Below are 20,000 nucleotides of genomic sequence, written 5' to 3'. Positions count from 1 at the left end.
TACTGTGGTGAGAGGTCAGAGGCCAGCTATGAGTTACTGTGGTGAGAGGTCAGGGGTCAGCTATGAGTTACTGGTGAGAGTTCAGGGGTCAGATATGAGTTACTGTGGTGAGAGGTCATGGTCAAATATGAGTTACTGTGAGGAGATGTCAGGGTAAGCTATGAGTCAGTTATTGTATTTGATATGGTATCATGGTATCATTTACACAGCCTGGCGGGGTCAGTAGGCCTCAGTGGTCCTGTTGAGCCAGAGAGAGAGACGGAGAGAGACAGAGAGAGACAGTGAGAGACAGACAGACAGACAGAGAGAGAGAGAGAGAGAGAGATCGAGAGAGAGAGAGAGAGAGAGACGGAGAGAGACAGAGAGACAGTGAGAGACAGACAGACAGACAGACCGAGAGAGAGAGAGATAGACAGACAGAGAGAGAGATTGAGAGAGATCGAGAGAGAGAGAGAGAGAGATCGAAAGAGAGAGAGATTGACAGACAGCGAGAGAGAAATCGACAGACAGTGAGAGAGAGAGATCGACAGACAGAGAGAGAGAGAGAAAGATCGACAGACAGAGAGAGAGATAGAGAGAGATCGACAGAGAGATAGAGAGCGAGAGAGAGAGAGAGAGAGAGAGAAAGAGACAGACAGACAGAGGACGCCCCTGCCAGCTGTCTCTGACTGAGTGAAGGAGCTCTCTCAGGCCCAGAGGTCGTAAGCCTGGCTTTAGTGTTTATAGCCTCCACACACAGCAACGCCAAATTTGGGCACGATTCCTCTTCATCTGCCAAGGGACATGTGCTTAGATGCTTGGGGTTTAAAAACAGCCTGTTCTGTGCTGGAAATGCATGAGGATGAGCTTTGGAGCAGGAGTGCCAAGATTCACAAGGATGACTCGTTGTCTTGAAAGCACTCCAATTTGACCAGAGGTTACAGCACACTCTGACCCTCTGACGCGAAGCCTTAGAAAGACTCCTTTTTTTGTGTGTTCTAGAATAGAGAGAGGAGTCTAGAACACTGTGGTTGACTGTTTACATGGCGAGAAATCCTGGGATATGTTACAGCAGCTCTCCGACACCCAGCTAGCTACAGATGGTGTGACCATACAAGGCCATGGTTCTTTATTCAACCCCTAACAGCATTTAGAAAGTTGACAAATCCGTCTCCAGTCCAATCCTTAGTTAGGCTTATGTAGTTAAGTTAAGCATTTCTCTAGACTGACCGCTGGTAGGTTTATTTGGAGATAACAGGTGTACAACAAGAAAAGTCATCCCCTCCTTTGTTTGTGACTATTTCTCCTGTATCCCTGACGATAATCTTCTGTGTCCAATTGAAATGTAATAAAGCTCTGAAATATTATATTTTGGGGTGGAGGAGACCAGGCTTAAGTCCAAAGCTGAAATCACCTAGAACTTGAAACACAGAATGTTCTCCTTCTACGGTAGCTCTACTGTCCTAATGCATTCCTTTCAGAAGATCCTCCACCCAAACCTTGGTGATTTTTAAATCCTAATGTTATTGTCGGTGACAGTGAAATGAACCACCATGTGATGCATACACACCCATTGTTTCAAGTTGCCATAGTAACGTTACAGTAATATCACACAGCAGCTCCGCGGCGTGTCCGGTAATAACAAGATAATAGACTCGTGTTGTGCGACTGGCTCTTTGTTTCAGGGAACTCACTGCACGGCTAACAGCTAATCCACTTTAAGCATTAGCAGCACACGGCAGGTTTTAGCACGTAGAAATATAACCACACTCCAGTCAACCTGTCACAGACCCATTGACTTGAATGAGAATGCTCGTTCTAGTAAGTCTATTTCGTTGGGCGTTAGCCTGTCTGCTTCAGCCTTCTGTGTCCGACACGGGAAGTACAAATACGTCTGTTGCTTTCGTTGTTTTGAAATTCATAGCCCTTCCATCGAAGGCTGGCAATGCACCTATCTATACAAACTGGAGCAGAGCAGCGTGGGTAAATACAGGGTCACATGGGGTGGCAGGGTGTTAGTAGCCGTTAGGAGTAATAGCAGTTAGTAGTAGTAGTAGTTAATAGTAGTAGTAGTAGTAGTAGTTAATAGTAGTAGTAGTAGTAGTTAATAGTAGTAGTAGTAGTTAATAGTAGTAGTAGTAGTAGTTAATAGTAGTAATAGTAGTAGTTAATAGTAGTAGTAGTAGTAGTAGTAGTAGTAGTAGTAGTAGTTAATAGTAGTAGTAGTTAATAGTAGTAGTAGTAGTAGTTAATAGTAGTAATAGTAGTAGTTAATAGTAGCAGCAGTAGTAGTAGTATTTAATAGTAGTAGTAGTAGTAGTTAATATTAGTAGTAGTAGTTAATAGTAGTAGTAGTAGTAGTTAATATTAGTAGTAGTAGTAGTAGTTAATAGTAGTAGTAGTAGTAGTTAATAGTAGTAGTAGTAGTAGTTAATAGTAGTTAATAGTAGTAGTAGTAGTATTAGTAGTTAAAAGTAGTAGTAGTAGTAGTAGTAGTAGTAGTAGTAGTAGTAGTAGTAGTTAATAGTAGTAGTAGTAGTAGTTAATAGTAGTAGTAGTAGTAGTTAATAGTAGTTAATAGTAGTAGTAGTAGTATTAGTAGTTAAAAGTAGTAGTAGTAGTAGTAGTAGTAGTTAATAGTAGTAGTAGTAGTTAATAGTAGTAGTATTAGTAGTAGTTAATAGTCATTAATAGTAGTAGTAGTAGTTAATAGTAGTAGTAGTAGTTAATAGTAGTAGTAGTAGTTAGTAGTAGTTAATAGTAGTTAATAGTAGTAGTAGCAGTTAGTAGTAGTAGTAGTAGTAGTTAATAGTAGTAGTAGTAGTTAATAGTAGTAGTAGTATTTAATAGTAGTAGTAGTTAATAGTAGTTAATAGTAGTAGCAGTTAGTAGTAGTAGTAGTAGTAGTTAATAGTAGTAGTAGTAGTTAATAGTAGTAGTAGTAGTTAATAGTAGTAGTAGTAGTAGTAGTAGTAGTAGTAGTAGTAGTAGTTAGTAGTAGTTAATAGTAGTTAATAGTAGTAGTAGCAGCAGTTAGTAGTAGTAGTAGTTAATAGTAGTAGTAGTAGTAGTTAATAGTAGTAGTAGTAGTTAATAGTAGTAGTAGCAGCAGTTAGTAGTAGTAGTAGTAGTTAATAGTAGTAGTAGTTAATAGTAGTAGTAGTAGTAGTTAATAGTAGTAGTAGTAGTAGCAGTTAGTAATAGTAGTAGTAGTTAATAGTAGTTAATAGTAGTAGTTAATAGTAGTAGTAGTTAATAGTAGTAGCAGTAGTAGTAGTTTATAGTAGTAGTAGTAGTAGTTAATAGTAGTAGTAGTAGTAGTTAATAGTAGTAGTAGTAGTAGTAGTAGTAGTTAATAGTAGTAGTAGTAGTTAATAGTAGTAGTAGTAGTAGTAGTTAATAGTAGTAGTAGTAGTAGTAGTAGTAGTAGTAGTAGTTAATAGTAGTAGTAGTAGTAGTTAATAATAGTAGTAGTAGTTAATAGTAGTAGTAGTTAATAATAGTAGTAGTAATAGTAGTAGTAGTAGTTAATAATAGTAGTAGTAGTAGTAGTTAATAGTAGTTAATAGTAGTAGTAGTAGTTAATAGTAGTAGTAGTAGTTAATAGTAGTAGTAGTTAATAGTAGTAGTACTAGTTAATAGTAGGGTAATAGTGATGAAGTTGTTTCTGTGACCAGATGGGACACTGTTATGTTTCTGCACAGTCGTAACCCCAATCCCATTCTAAAACCCCTATCTCTCCATACTCCCCCCTCTCCCTCTCTCCTGTCTCTTCCCTCTCTCCATACTCCCCCCCCTCTCCCTCTCTCCATACTTCCCCCCCTCTCCCTCTCTCCTGTCTCTTCCCTCTCTCCTGTCTCTTCCCTCTCTCCCTCCTTCCCCCTCTCCCTCTCTCCTGTCTCTTCCCTCTCTCCCTCTCTCCCTCCTTCCCCCCTCTCCCTCTCTCCATACTTCCCCCCCTCTCCCTCTCTCCTGTCTCTTCCCTCTCTCCTGTCTCTTCCCTCTCTCCCTCTCTCCCTCCTTCCCCCCTCTCCCTCTCTCCTGTCTCTTCCCTCTCTCCTGTCTCTTCCCTCTCTCCTGTCTCTTCCCACTCCCTCTCCCCTGTCTCTTCCCCCTCTCCCTCCTCTCTTCCCTCTCCCTCTCCCCTGTCTCTTCCCTCTCTCCTGTCTCTTCCCACTCCCTCTCCCCCTGTCTCTTCCCCCTCTCCCTCCTCTCTTCCCTCCCCCTCTCCCCTGTCTCTTCCCTCTCTCCTGTCTCTTCCCACTCCCTCTCCCCTGTCTCTTCCCCCTCTCCCTCCTCTCTTCCCTCTCTCCCTCTCTCCTTTCTCTTCCCCCTCTCCCTCTCTCCTCTCTTCACCCCTCTCCCTCACTCCTGTCTCTTCCCCCTCTCCCTCTCTCCCGTCTCTTCCCTCTGTCTCTCCCTGTAGGTCTGTGCCCCGACTGGAAGGCCTGGGACCCTAACCACCCTGTGGAGAATGCTAGAGAGGCCATGCAGCAGGCTGACGACTGGCTGGGCGTGCCCCAGGTAAGACACAATACTCTGTGACAGTTCCATGGAAAGCCCCATGAAGCCACACGTAGTGAAGCCAGTGAATGAGGTTGGGGATAATATACACTGAGAAGCAATGGGTCTTTATACTACAATGTATTTACTTTTGGTTTGTTATTCAGTAAACACTTCAACAAGATGTAAATTATGTGTTTGTTGGAGTGTTTAGATGCACATTCAATACTAAGATGATAAGGTGTATATTTGTTAGATTCTCTCAGGTGTATATTTGTTAGATTCTCTCAGGTGTAGATTTGTTAGATTCTCTAAGGTGTAGATTTGTTAGATTCTCTATGGTATAGATTTGTTAGATTCTCTAAAGTGTAGATTTGCTAGATTATCTAAGGTGTAGATTTGCTAGATTCTCTAAGGTGTAGATTTGCTCGATTCTCTAAGGTGTAGATTTGCTCGATTCTCTAAGGTGTAGATTTGCTAGTTTCTCTAAGGTGTAGATTTGTTAGATTCTCTAAGGTGTAGATTTGCTAGTTTCTCTAAGGTGTAGATTTGTTAGATTCTCTAAGGTGTAGATTTGCTCGATTCTCTAAGGTGTAGATTTGTTAGATTCTCTAAGGTGTAGATTTGTTAGATTCTCTAAGGTGTAGATTTGCTCGATTCTCTAAGGTGTAGATTTGTTAGATTCTCTAAGGTGTAGATTTTTTAGATTCTCTAAGATGTAGATTTGTTAGATTCTCTCAGGTGTAGATTTGCTAGTTTCTCTAAGGTGTAAATTTGCTAGATTCTCTAAGGTGTAGATTTGCTAGTTTCTCTTCTGAAACAGAATCTGTGAGCTGTACTATTTGTGTGAGTGTTTCTCTACTTGTTTATCTGACTCAGCGCACATAGTCTGGGTTAAGAAGGACCATTAGTGACATGGCATAGCCTTACGGTGAATATTGAGCAGAGTGTGTGCCATGGATTCCCAGGCCTAGGGGGCTGAATTCTCCGCAGGCTGAGGGCTGTTCCATGGGCTGTAGATGAGGTGTGGGAGAGGGCTTGGCTCAGGGCTAAATCCCCTGACTGCATGGCTTACTGAGGCCGCAGTCCTGCTGTACCAGGGTTAAATATAGACAGACAGCTTTACACCAGACTGATACTACCAACATGGCAGAGGGAAGGAGGGAGAAGGAAGAGGAGAGAGACAATTATATAGAATAGATTATAAATACATTATAAATACTATCTAGGCAATGTGCCTTCACATTGGTATACAGAACAAATAAGTACATGTCTGTCCGTCTCCCTGTCTGTCTGTCTGTCTCTCTGCTGTCTCCCTGTCGGCCTGTCTGTCTCCCTGTCTGTCTCTCTCCCTTTCGGTCTGTCTCCTTGTCTCCCTGTCGGTCTGTCTCCCTCCCTATCTGTCTGTCTCCCTGTCGGTCTGTCTCCCTGTCGGTCTGTCTGTCTGTCTGTCTGTCTGTCTCCCTCCCTCCCTCCCTCCCTCCCTCCCTCCCTCCCTCCCTCCCTCCCTCCCTCCCTCCCTCCCTCCCTCCCTCCCTCCCTGTCTGTCTGTCTGTCTGTCTGTCTCCCTTCCTGTCTGTCTCCCTTCCTGTCTGTCTCCCTGTCTGTCTGAAAACAGTTGTGCTGTGAACTCTGTTCCCCAAGGAGCAAATGGGTTTAAGTCAAGTTAGACAGTTGTGGTTGTACAGTATTAACCTTACACCCTCTGCTTGTTGCCTAGGTGATCGCCCCTGAGGAGATTGTCGATCCGGATGTGGATGAACACTCAGTGATGACCTACCTGTCCCAGTTCCCCAAGGCTAAGCTGAAGCCTGGCGCTCCCCTCAAACCTAAAGGCGTTCAGCTGTACCCCAACAAGGCCAAGGCATACGGACCTGGTGGGTGCTCACTGAGACAGAAACCATGAACAGTGTAGTTGAATCAGGACTTGGGTTGAGAAATTCCGGAAACATTCCCAAAAATCCCCATGTTTCTCAGGAATCTCGGTTGCATGATTCTCGGGAATCAGCAGGGAAGGAAACTTCCAACCAGGATTTCAGAAACATGGCGTAGTCTGGGTTAAGAACGGCCAGGCACTTTTAGAATGTTTCTGGCCTATTTGCAACCCAAGCAACTGATAAGCATAATTTATTGTTTTATACACATAGACTCAAACATATCTAACTCACCATCTCCCACTCCCTCCCGTAGGTATTGATTCCCATGGAAACATGGTTCTGAAGCCAGCAGTGTTCACAGTGGAGACTTTGCAGGCAGGTCAGGCTGAGGTGCTGGTCTATGTGACCGATCCCGAGGGACACACTGAGGAGGCTACGGTGGTCTTCAACAATGACAAAAACAGGACCTACACTGTCACTTATGTACCCAAGGTTGAAGGTGTCCACAAGGTAAACAAACGGCTGCCATCCCGTGTAGATTTATGTTATGTATTCTTTACGTTACTTTAGTAAAACTGTACATTACTTTACTTGTTTTTTCTTGACTTGATTTCGACTTAACTTGTCTTTATTTTACAATCTACACATCTCATCGTCACAATGTACCACACGAGCATTGGAAATCACAGGAACATTTGAACATTTTCCCCCCTCAGGTAAAAGTGCTGTTTGCAGGGCAGGACATTGACAAGAGTCCCTACACAGTGAACGTTGCCAAGGCCATGGGCGATCCCAACAAGGTCCAGGCCAGAGGACCAGGGCTGGAGCCTACCGGCAACGTGGCCAACAAACCCACCTATTTCGACATCTACACCGCAGGTAAGGAGCGGGAAGTCAACAATGTTGGATCTTCAACAAGGTTGGACAAGAAACACAGTAACACTGATCAGATCAGTTGCTGGACAAAACTGGAGACACTAGAAGGAATCCAAACATTTACTGAGGATGCTACAGCAGCGCCTGAATTATTGACATATTTCTGCTGTAGTGTACAGGGCTTTTACTAGTCCTGTATTAGCAGACCGATATCTGTAGCGCCGGCAACATTTCTTATACCCCCAAACACCTTCCTGCGGCTATGCGTTTACTCCGAGGGCCCACAACAATGTCCATGCATGTTTCCTTGTGATCGCATGGTTGATCAACAGCATTTTGATTGGTGTCTTCCTGTTGTCTTGTACAGGTGCTGGTAATGGTGATGTGAGCGTTGTCGTCGTGGACCCTGAGGGGAAGAAAGACACAGTGGAACTGATTTTGGAAAACAAAGGGGACAGTGTTTTCCGTTGCACCTACCGGCCCATGTTGGAGGGCCCCCACACCATCCACATCCTGTTCGCGGGTCAGGAGATCCCAAAGAGCCCCTTCAAAGTTCAAATCGCAGAGGGTGAGTTAGCGCTGAGCTAACCAACTGTCACTAACGATCACCAACTGTCACTACAAAAATCACTGTTGTAAAAGTGTGTCGTTCCGTTGTCAATCTGTCACTCTCTAGTTCCACAGTCTACAGCTATCTCGATCCCACGGCGGTACTAACAGGTTGTCACGACGACTGAGACCAGTTTAGTGTACTATGTCAAAGTTAAATGAACATCCTGTCTGTGATTTGTAGCTCCTCCCTCTATGGTGGGTCCTCCTCCAGTCCAGATTATCCCCCAGTCTTCCTTCACCTCTCCCGGGGGGGGGAAGGAGCCAGCGGGCAAGAAAGGTGGTGTCCCTACCCCCAAAGGCAAAAAGGGTCGACCAAGTTAGTATGGGCCCTCCAGGTGGACGCCTGCGCCCGTTTTGCCCGCTGATATGCTAGCCGTGCCCCACCGTCCCTGTGCACTATACTCTATGCCATTTGCCCTATGCCTTGCAGGTGCCCTGTCCCTGTGATGGGGGGATGCTATACCATCTGAGTGCCTTGCTTGGGCGCCTGCCGCCTCGCCTGTGGCAGCTTGATGTTGGAGACTGATATTTCTAGCCCAATTTTGTAGCAAAGTGAACGTTGTAGTCAGAAACTATCCAGCAAAGTTATTTCAGTCTTTGTGAGACAGTGCTTCACAGATTGCATTACGAAAATGCAGCGTCAAATGTTTATCGCTTGCTGTGATTCCCTGATCTTGGGTGAGCGTTCATAGGTTTGATTGCTTCAAACTAATGAGCGTAGCCAAGCCCGCTTCCATGAAATGTCATTTTGTCAGTTGATGCCTGGAATCGCCATTCATGTTTTTATGCTGCGACCATTACATGAGTGTGTATTATACGACTCCCCTACATTCAGCACTGTGCTATTCCTCCTATGCTGCATTGTGTTCATAGCTGGCATCCTATGGGAATTGATTGACTGATGATGTTCTGTGTCCTTCAAGAAGGCATTCTTTGCAGCATCTTGTTTGCATATGGCGTTATACCGTATGGGAATGTCTATCAGTCTATCTATCTATCTATCTATCTATCTATCTGTCTATCTATCTATCTATCTATCTATCTATCTATCTATCTATCTATCTCTCTATCTCTCTATCTCTCTCTCTATCTCTCTATCTATCTATCTATCTATCTATCTATCTATCTATCTATCTATCTATCTATCTGTCTATCTGTCTGTCTGTCTGTCTGTCTGTCTGTCTGTCTGTCTGTCTGTCTGTCTGTCTGTCTGTCTGTCTGTCTGTCTATCCATTCAATTCAAGGGCTTTATTGTCATGGGAAACATGTGTTAACATTGCCAAAGCAAGTGAGGTACTGTTAGGCCAGTCTATGTTCCACTGTCCTTAAGCACGCCTCTCTCTCCCTCTCCAGCCATCAATGCCAACGCGTGTCGTGCCACGGGCCGAGGCCTCCAGCCTAAGGGGGTGAGGGTGAAGGAGGTGGCAGACTTCAAGGTCTTCACCAAGGGATCCGGCAGCGGAGAGCTCAAAGTCTCCGTGACTGGACCGAGTGAGTCAGCACTCTCCTCTCTCTCCTCCTTTCTCTCTCCTCATTTCCCTCTTCTCTCTCCTCATTTCCCTCTTCTCTCTCTCCTCCTTTCCCTCTTCTCTCTGTCCTCCCCTCTCTCTCCTCCTTTCTCTCTCCTCATTTCCCTCTTCTCTCTCTCCTCATTTCCCTCTTCTCTCTCTCCTCCTTTCCCTCCTCTCTCTGTCCTCCCCTCTCTCTCCTCCTTTCTCTCTCCTCCTTTCTCTCTTCTCTCTCTCCTCCCCTCTCTCTCCTCCTTTCTCTCTCCTCCTTTCTCTCTTCTCTCTCTCCTCCCCTCTCTCTCCTCCTTTCTCTCTCCTCATTTCCCTCTTCTCTCTCTCCTCCCCTCTCTCCTCCTTTCTCTCTCCTCCTTTCTCTCTTCTCTCTCTCCTCCTTTCTCTCTTCTCCTTTCTCTCTTCTCCCTCTCCTCCTTTCTCTCTCGCCTCTCTCTCCTCCTTTCTCTCTTCTCTCTCCTTCTTTCTTTCTCTCTCTCCTCCTTTCTCCTTTACTATTTTATTATCCTCAATCATCTCTCTCTGGGAACTCTCTCTTCATACAACTTGCTGATCTTCTCTTTAATCTTTCAATGTAAATACTTTGACTTCCTCTTTGCTTGTTCCCTCTATAGTTTATTGGGTGACGGATTTGTGATGTGCATCAGAGGCTGTATCAGAGACAAGGCCCTGTTATTAATCACACTGTGCTTCTCCTCTCAGGTGGAGCAGAGGCACCAGTGAAAGTTAAGGATATTGGTGATGGTGTCTATGAGTGTGAATATCTCCCTGTCCAGACTGGTAAATACACAGTTAACATCACCTGGGGAGGACAACTCATCCCACGCAGGTGAGCATTATTCTATCCACCAACCAGCCCCTGACTCAGTTTAACACAGCCCCTGACTCAGTTTAACACAGCCCCTGACTCAGTTTAACACAGACTCTGACTCAGTTTAACACAGACTCTGACTCAGTTTAACACAGCCCCTGACTCAGTTTAACACAGCCCCTGACTCAGTTTAACACAGCCCCTGACTCAGTTTAACACAGCCCCTGACTCAGTTTAACACAGACTCTGACTCAGTTTAATTCATAGAAGACGACTTAGGATTTGTGGTAGTTTTTACTTACCTTATCACTGATCTGGAATCAGGGTAAGACTATTTGCTAAATGTAAGTGTATACTACGGTTTTTATCTTGAATAAAAGTTGTGTCTGTGTCTCCCTCAGTCCCTTCGAGGTGGAGGTGAGTGAGGAGGTTGGCCCTCAGAAGGTGAGAGCTTGGGGCCCCGGGCTGCTGACCGGCCAGGTGGGCAAGTCAGCTGACTTCGTGGTCGAGGCCATCGGCACCGAAGTAGGAACTCTGGGTAAGTCAGGACACGAGGTCCCTGGGGCATTGTGGGTAATGTAGTCGAACCCGTAGAGTAATGGATTAGGTACACTGCTTATTCTCTGAAGACACCAGTTCAGCTGGTATTCTTACAGGTGAACAAGGGGACATTAACTGGGTGCCTCTTGACTGATTAGTTATTCATAAGCCCTCCTCTCTCTAGGTTTCTCCATCGAGGGTCCGTCCCAGGCTAAGATAGAATGTGACGATAAGGGTGACGGTTCCTGCGATGTCCGCTATTGGCCCACTGAGCCAGGTGACTACGCCGTCCATGTCATCTGTGATGACGAAGACATCAAGGACAGCCCCTTCATGGCTCACATCCTGCCTGCAGCCAATGACTGCTTCCCTGAGAAGGTTAGCTCCACCCACCACTCCAGCTAGCTCCGCCCTTACAGTAGTAGTAGTCTTTATAAAACCACGGCAACACACTGATGTACACAAAAACACAAACTAACACACAAGCAAACAAATAAACAAACACATAAACAAACAAACTAACTAACGCATAAACAAACAAATAAACACACACAAAAACACAAACTAACACACAAGCAAACAAATAAACAAACACATAAACAAACTAACTAACTAACGCATAAACAAACAAATAAACACACACAAAAACACAAACTAACACACAAGCAAACAAATAAGCACACACAAAAACACAAACTAACACACAAGCAAACAAATAAACAAACACATAAACAAACAAACTAACTAACGTATAAACAAACAAATAAACTAACACATACATATAAATACATAATAAAATATGTCTCCTCTGCAGGTGAAAGCTTTCGGTCCAGGTCTGGCGCCCACTGGGGTCATTGTAAACAAACCGGCAGAGTTCACCATCGATGCCCGCGAGGCTGGCAACGGCCACCTCAAGATCTACGCCCAGGATACAGAGGGTGTCACCATCGACATTAAGATCACTGACAAGGGAGACGGCACCTTCCTGTGTGTGTACGTCCCCACCAAGCCCATCAAACACACCATCATCATCACCTGGGGAGACGTCAACGTGCCCAACAGTCCCTTCAGGGTGAGTCGGACCGACCCACTGGGGTTCGAACCCAGATCTCCTGTGCATTACCAGACTTCATTAGCCTGCTGAGTTAAAAGGCATGAGGTCAGGGACGGGGAGTCTTCAGGTCTCAGACAGACGAGGCAGTTACGCTCAGCCACTCCACTAGTGAGACTACTTTAGGTAGCAACCATAGTGCCGTGTGTCAAGTACTGTGTCTGTGTGTATAGGTGATTGTTGGAGAGGGCTGCCACCCAGCCAAGGTCAAGGTGTATGGTCCAGGAGTGGAGAAGACAGGACTCAAGGCAAACGAGCCCACCTACTTCACTGTGGACTGTGCCGAGGCTGGACAAGGTACGTGTGTCTGAATAGGACATACTACTCAAAAGGTTCTTCAGCTTGTTCCTGTAGAAGAACCCTGTAGGGTTTCCAGGTAGAACCTTTTCACCCTGTTAGAACCCAATTAAAACCATTTCTTCCATAGAGAAGGCAGTTGACCATTGTCTTGCACTTGTTCTTGCTAATACCAACCTAGTGCCTGAAGCTGTAGAAGATCAGAAATGTATGGCTGCTACGGCTACAGTATTATTTCTTCATATATAGATATGAAATGAAAGTTGATCCATTGACCTCCCACAGGAGACATTAGCATTGGGATCAAGTGTGCTCCAGGAGTGGTGGGCCCAGCCGAGGCTGACATCGACTTTGACATCATCAAGAACGACAATGACACCTTCACTGTCAAGTACACTCCGCCCGGCGCTGGGAAATACACCATCATGGTGCTGTTCGCTGAGCAGGTAAAACTACATTACCCAGAATCCTTCAGTCAAAGGGTTACTGTTACTATGTGGCTTAGCATCACAGCTATAATATTGGCACAGAAGTTAGATCTGCGTTCGAGTTTTTGTTAAAAAAAGTGTACAGCAACAAAACTATTCCCGTATTTGTTTTCCAGGAAATCCCTATCAGTCCATTCAGAATTAAGGTTGATCCTTCCCATGATGCTGGCAAAGTGAGGGCTGAGGGCCCAGGACTCAACAAGACAGGCGTGGAGGTGGGTACTCCGACCCACTTCACCATCTTTACCAAGGGAGCAGGCAAAGCCAAGCCTGAGGTCCAGTTCACAGCAGCAGGCCTGAAGGGGGAAGCTGTGAGGGACTTTGAGATCATCGACAACCATGACTACTCCTACACCGTCAAGTACACCGCCGTTCAACAGGGCCAGATGACCATCTCCGTCACCCACGGAGGGGACCCCATTCCCAAGAGCCCCTTCAATATTACTGTGGCTCCTCCTATAGATCTGGGAAAGGTCAAGGTGACAGGACTCGACACCAGTAAGTTCTCAACTTTGTACACAATATAAAGTAAGCTTGAAGGGGCCCAATTCTTGTATTCAGCTCTGCTTTGGTTCTCTTCTCATCAATGACTGCCTGGAGGAGTCAATTGTAAATATTGAATCAAAATTGTGCTGTGACATGTACAGAGGAGTACATTTTTGATTGCCTTGTCTGAGACTGGACAGCTGTAAACGTGTTTTATGGTTGGCGGTTGATTTAAATGTGTCCGTGTGGTGGTTGATTTAAATGTGTTCGTGTGGTGGTTGTCTTATAGAAGTAGAGGTGGGCAAGGACCAGGAGTTCTCCATCAACACCAAGGGAGCTGGTGGGCAGGGCGAGGTAGCCGTCAAGATGACCTCACCCTCCGGCCGACCAATCCCCTGCAAGCTGGAGTCAGACGCGGCCAATGGCGCACACTCTGTGAAGTATATCCCCCCAGAAGAGGGGCCTTACAAGGTGGACGTCAGCTACGATGGGAACCCTGTCCCTGGATCCCCCTTCGCAGTGGAGGGAGTGATGCCTGCCGACCCTTCAAAGGTAAACATTTTTTAAAGTTTTTCAATCATCACTATCACTTTTTGCTTAAGTGGGTTACACTTCATTTGAAGGATGCCTACATAAGAACTTCATGAAACGTTCATAACCCGTTCATAACACAGTCATAAGCAGTACGTGAGCCTACATGCTAATGTCAGCAACCAGACGGCTGTACTGAAGCTTAGCAGTCCATCGGTTCTGACATTATCAGGCGCACTCATTTCCAATTCCTCTCTCCCTCAGGTGCGCGCTTATGGCCCAGGCCTGAAGGGAGGCATTGTGGGTAAACCAGCTCCATTCGCCATCGACACCAAAGGAGCGGGCGCCGGTGGGCTGGGCCTGACGGTGGAGGGGCCGTGCGAGGCTAAGATTGAGTGCCAGGACAACGGAGACGGAACCTGCTCAGTTTTCTACTTGCCCACTGAGGCTGGAGAGTACGCCATCAACATCCTGTTTGGAGAGCAGCACATCCCTGGGTCTCCCTTCAAGGCAGCTGTGAAGCCATGTCTCGACCCCAGCAAGGTACACCTCCTATATGCCTAGTTGTTGATTTATTGATAGGCCTGTTTGTTGTGTATGATTTACAGATACACTGTCCCGTGTATTTAGGATCATTATATACTTTATATCTTAAGTATTGTATAAGTATTGAAGTATAAGTATTGTAGGACATCAAATTTGACATAGTATGTGTGTTTCTGAGTAAGTACAAAGATGTTAAAATAAACCTCAACTTAAACCTAAACCTGAACCTAAACCCGGACATAAACCTAAGCCTGAACCTAACAGCTAAACCTAAACCTGAACCTAAACCCGGACATAAACTTAAGCCTGAACCTAACAGCTAAACCTAAACCTAACCCTACAGGTAACAGCCAGTGGGCCCGGCCTGGAGAAGGCCAAGGCAGGGGAACCAGCCTACTTCACAGTGGACTGCACCAGTGCCGGAGAGGCTGAACTCACCATTGAGATCGTCTCTGAGTCCGGGGCTCAGGCAGAGGTCCACATCCAGAAGACTGCAGATGGGACCTTCTCTGTCACCTACATCCCACCTTTCCACGGAACGCACACCATTACCATCAAGTACGGGGGTCATGTTGTACCCAAGTTCCCCGCGGTCATCCAGGTGGAGCCGGCTGTGGACACCAGTGGTGTGCAGGTCTATGGACCAGGGGTGGAGCCCAGAGGTAAGGAGGAGGGAGTAGGATGGAGTGGTTCTTCTGTTGATGCATATTACAGTAGTCTATATCAAAGACTACTATATCTATAGCTAAAGCATAATGCTACTACAGATAAAGACTACTATAGCTATAGCTAAAGCATAATGCTACTACAGATAAAGACTACTATAGCTATAGCATAATGCTACTACAGATAAAGACTACTATAGCTATAGCTAAAGCATAAGGCTACTACAGATAAAGACTGCTATAGCTATAGCTAAAGCATAATGCTACTACAGATAAAGACTACTATAGCTATAGCTAAAGCATAATGCTACTACAGATAAAGACTACTATAGCTATAGCTAAAGCATAAGGCTACTACATATAAAGACTGCTATAGCTATAGCTAAAGCATAATGCTACTACAGATAAAGACTACTATAGCTATAGCTAAAGCATAATGCTACTACAGATAAAGACTACTATAGCTATAGCTAGAGCATAATGCTACTACAGATAAAGACTACTATAGCTATAGCATAATGCTACTACAGATAAAGACTACTATAGCTATAGCTAAAGCATAATGCTACTACAGATAAAGACTACTATAGCTATAGCATAATGCTACTACAGATAAAGACTACTATAGCTATAGCTAAAGCATAAGGCTACTACAGATAAAGACTGCTATAGCTATAGCTAAAGCATAATGCTACTACAGATAAAGACTACTATAGCTATAGCTAAAGCATAATGCTACTACAGATAAAGACTACTATAGCTATAGCTAAAGCATAAGGCTACTACATATAAAGACTGCTATAGCTATAGCTAAAGCATAATGCTACTACAGATAAAGACTACTATAGCTATAGCTAAAGCATAATGCTACTACAGATAAAGACTACTATAGCTATAGCTAGAGCATAATGCTACTACAGATAAAGACTACTATAGCTATAGCATAATGCTACTACAGATAACGACTACTATAGCTATAGCTAAAGCATAATGCTACTACAGATAAAGACTACTATAGCTATAGCTAAAGCATAATGCTACTACAGATAAAGACTACTATAGCTATAGCTAAAGCATAATGCTACTACAGATAAAGACTACTATAGCTATAGCTAAAGCATAATGCTACTACAGATAAAGACTACTATAGCTATAGCATAATGCTACTACAGATAAAGACTACTATAGCTATAGCTAAAGCATAAGGCTACTACAGATAAAGACTGCTATGGCTATAGCTAAAGCATAATGCTACTACAGATAAAGACTACTATAGCTATAGCTAAAGCATAATGCTACTACAGATAAAGACTACTATAGCTATAGCTAAAGCATAAGGCTACTACATATAAAGACTGCTATAGCTATAGCTAAAGCATAATGCTACTACAGATAAAGACTACTATAGCTATAGCTAAAGCATAATGCTACTACAGATAAAGACTACTATAGCTATAGCTAGAGCATAATGCTACTACAGATAAAGACTACTATAGCTATAGCATAATGCTACTACAGATAAAGACTACTATAGCTATAGCTAAAGCATAATGCTACTACAGATAAATACTACTATAGCTATAGCATAATGCTACTACAGATAAAGACTACTATAGCTATAGCTAAAGCATAAGGCTACTACAGATAAAGACTGCTATAGCTATAGCTAAAGCATAATGCTACTACAGATAAAGACTACTATAGCTATAGCTAAAGCATAATGCTACTACAGATAAAGACTACTATAGCTATAGCTAAAGCATAAGGCTACTACATATAAAGACTGCTATAGCTATAGCTAAAGCATAATGCTACTACAGATAAAGACTACTATAGCTATAGCTAAAGCATAATGCTACTACAGATAAAGACTACTATAGCTATAGCTAGAGCATAATGCTACTACAGATAAAGACTACTATAGCTATAGCATAATGCTACTACAGATAAAGACTACTATAGCTATAGCTAAAGCATAATGCTACTACAGATAAAGACTACTATAGCTATAGCTAAAGCATAATGCTACTACAGATAAAGACTACTATAGCTATAGCTAAAGCATAATGCTACTACAGATAAAGACTACTATAGCTATAGCTAAAGCATAATGCTACTACAGATAAAGACTACTATAGCTATAGCTAAAGCATAATGCTACTACAGATAAAGACTACTATAGCTATAGCTAAAGCATAATGCTACTACAGATAAAGACTACTATAGCTATATCATAATGCTACTACAGATAAAGACTACTATAGCTAAAGCTAAAGCATAATGCTACTACAGATAAAGACTACTATAGCTATAGCTAGAGCATAATGCTACTACAGATAAAGACTGCTATAGCTATAGCTAAAGCATAATGCTACTACAGATAAAGACTACAATAGCTTTAGCTAAAGCATAAGGCTACTACATATAAAGAAACTATAGCTAAAGCATAATGCTACTACAGATAGCATTACTACAGATGGGGCGGCAGGGTAGCCTAGTGGTTAGAGCGTTGGACTAGTAACCGAAAGGTTGCAAGTTCAAACCCCGAGCTGACAAGGTACAAATCTGTCGTTCTGCCCCTGAACAGGCAGTTAACCCACTGTTCCTAGGCCGTCATTGAAAATAAGAATTTGTTCTTAACTGACTTGCCTCGTAAAATAAAGGTAAAAAAAGACTACTATAGCTATAGCTATAGCTAAAGCATAATGCTACTATAGATAAAGACTACTATAGCTATAGCTAAAGCATAATGCTACTATAGATAAAGACTACTATAGCTATAGCTAAAGCATAATGCTACTATAGATAAAGACTACTATAGCTATAGCTAGAGCATAATGCTACTACAGATAAAGACTGCTATAGCTATAGCTAAAGCATAATGCTACTACAGATAAAGACTACTATAGCTTTAGCTAAAGCATAAGGCTACTACATATAAAGAAACTATAGCTAAAGCATAATGCTACTACAGATAGCATTACTACAGATGGGGCGGCAGGGTAGCCTAGTGGTTAGAGCGTTGGACTAGTAACCGAAAGGTTGCAAGTTCAAACCCCGAGCTGACAAGGTACAAATCTGTCGTTCTGCCCCTGAACAGGCAGTTAACCCACTGTTCCTAGGCCGTCATTGAAAATAAGAATTTGTTCTTAACTGACTTGCCTCGTAAAATAAAGGTAAAAAAAGACTACTATAGCTATAGCTAAAGCATAATGCTACTATAGATAAAGACTACTATAGCTATAGCTAAAGCATAATGCTACTATAGATAAAGACTACTATAGCTATAGCTAAAGCATAATGCTACTATAGATAAAGACTACTATAGCTATAGCTAAAGCATAATGCTACTACAGATAAAGACTACTATAGCTATAGCTATAGCATAATGCTACTATAGATAAAGACTACTATAGCTATAGCTAAAGCATAATGCTACTACAGATAAAGACTACTATAGCTATAGCTAAAGCATAATGCTACTACAGATAAAGACTACTATAGCTATAGCTAAAGCATAATGCTACTATAGATAAAGACTACTATACCATGTGTATTTAACCGGGGGTCCCCGGAAATATATAAAGCATTTATTTTATTTTATGAATATCGCTAGCAACAACAAAATAAACACATCTTCTAATGACGTCAACTTTATTTCTCAACTCAATTACACTCACTGGAGCATCTGACATGGGCTTTGAATAGGCTATCACTCAAAAGGCTACCACTCAATAGACTACCACTCAATAGGCTACCACTCAATAGGCTATCAGTCAATAGGCTACCAGTCAATAGTCTACCACTCAATAGGCTACCACTCAATAGGCTACCACTCAATAGGCTACCACTCAATAGACTACCACTCAATAGGCTACCACTCAATAGGCTATCAGTCAATAGGCTACCAGTCAATAGTCTACCAGTCAATAGGCTACCACTCAATAGGCTACCACTCAATAGGCTATCAGTCAATAGGCTACCAGTCAATAGTCTACCAGTCAATAGTCTACCAGTCAATAGTCTACCAGTCAATACGCTACCAGTCAATAGACTCCCAGTCAATAGTCTACCAGTCAATAGTCTACCAGTCAATACACTACCACTCAATAGACTACCACTCAATAGACTACCACTCAATAGACTACCACTCAATAGTCTACCACTCAATAGACTACCAGGCAATAGTCTACCAGTCAATAGACTACCAGTCAATAGACTACCAGTCAATAGGCTACCAGTCAATAGACTACCAGTCAATAGTCTACCAGTCAATAGACTACCAGTCAATGGTCTACCAGTCAATAGTCTACCAGTCAATAGACTACCAGTCAATAGTCTACCAGTCAATAGGCTACCAGTCAATAGACTACCACTCAATAGTCTACCAGTCAATGGACGACCAGTCAATAGACTACCAGTCAATAGACTACGAGTCAATAGGCTAAGGTTACTATAGCTTAAGGCTAAGGTTACTATAGCTAAAGGCCAAGGTTACTATAGCTAAAGGCCAAGGTTACTATAGCTTAAGGCTAAGGTTACTATAGCTAAAGGCCAAGGTTACTATAGCTAAAGGCTAAGGTTACTATAGCTTAAGGCTAAGGTTACTATAGCTAAAGGCTAAGGTTACTATAGCTTAAGGCTAAGGTTACTATAGCTAAAGGCTAAGGTTACTATAGCTAAAGGCTAAGGTTACTATAGCTAAAGGCTAAGGTTACTATAGCTAAAGGCTAAGGTTACTATAGCTAAAGGCCAAGGTTACTATAGCTTAAGGCTAAAGTTACTATAGCTAAAGGCTAAGGTTACTATAGCTTACTGGTAAAGGCTACTATTGCCAAGACCATTATAGCTAAGGTTACTATAATTCACTTGCAAAGGCTACTACATGCTAACAATTACAGTAGCTAACCATTCTCCTTACGGTCATCCATGTTTATAGGAGTCCTCAAGGAGGTCACCACCCACTTCATCGTGGACGCCCGTAAAACGACCAAGATTGGCGGTGACCACGTGAAAGCACGCATCATCAACCCTTCAGGCGCCAACACAGACGCCTACATCACAGACAAGGGAGACGGAACCTACAGAGTGGAGTATACCGCCTTCGAGGACGGTAAGAAAAAGAGGAAGACCTGAACTGTTAGCCTCCTTGTTGTTA

At 43.2% G+C, this 20,000-nt stretch overlaps 1 protein-coding gene across 1 annotated transcript in view; it reads left to right on the top strand.

Annotated features, from left to right (window-relative positions):
* Window positions 1–20,000, top strand: part of LOC135508962 (filamin-C-like) — a 47,912-nt gene that overhangs the window by 7,740 nt on the left and 20,172 nt on the right. The window contains exons 3-19 of the mRNA XM_064929200.1: window positions 4,406–4,503; window positions 6,203–6,359; window positions 6,673–6,869; window positions 7,076–7,238; window positions 7,603–7,803; window positions 9,201–9,338; window positions 10,070–10,196; window positions 10,580–10,716; window positions 10,903–11,096; window positions 11,533–11,790; window positions 12,003–12,126; window positions 12,412–12,572; window positions 12,731–13,112; window positions 13,390–13,652; window positions 13,896–14,174; window positions 14,521–14,839; window positions 19,782–19,955. Coding sequence (XP_064785272.1) covers window positions 4,406–4,503; window positions 6,203–6,359; window positions 6,673–6,869; window positions 7,076–7,238; window positions 7,603–7,803; window positions 9,201–9,338; window positions 10,070–10,196; window positions 10,580–10,716; window positions 10,903–11,096; window positions 11,533–11,790; window positions 12,003–12,126; window positions 12,412–12,572; window positions 12,731–13,112; window positions 13,390–13,652; window positions 13,896–14,174; window positions 14,521–14,839; window positions 19,782–19,955 — 3,372 coding nt within the window. The remainder of the gene's footprint in view (window positions 1–4,405; window positions 4,504–6,202; window positions 6,360–6,672; window positions 6,870–7,075; window positions 7,239–7,602; window positions 7,804–9,200; window positions 9,339–10,069; window positions 10,197–10,579; window positions 10,717–10,902; window positions 11,097–11,532; window positions 11,791–12,002; window positions 12,127–12,411; window positions 12,573–12,730; window positions 13,113–13,389; window positions 13,653–13,895; window positions 14,175–14,520; window positions 14,840–19,781; window positions 19,956–20,000) is intronic.

This window comes from Oncorhynchus masou, chromosome 22, assembly GCF_036934945.1.
Source record: "Oncorhynchus masou masou isolate Uvic2021 chromosome 22, UVic_Omas_1.1, whole genome shotgun sequence".
NCBI classification, from domain to species: domain Eukaryota; kingdom Metazoa; phylum Chordata; class Actinopteri; order Salmoniformes; family Salmonidae; genus Oncorhynchus; species Oncorhynchus masou.
The sequence above is the reverse complement of the archived record's forward strand: the minus strand, read 5'-3'. Positions and strand labels throughout refer to the sequence as shown.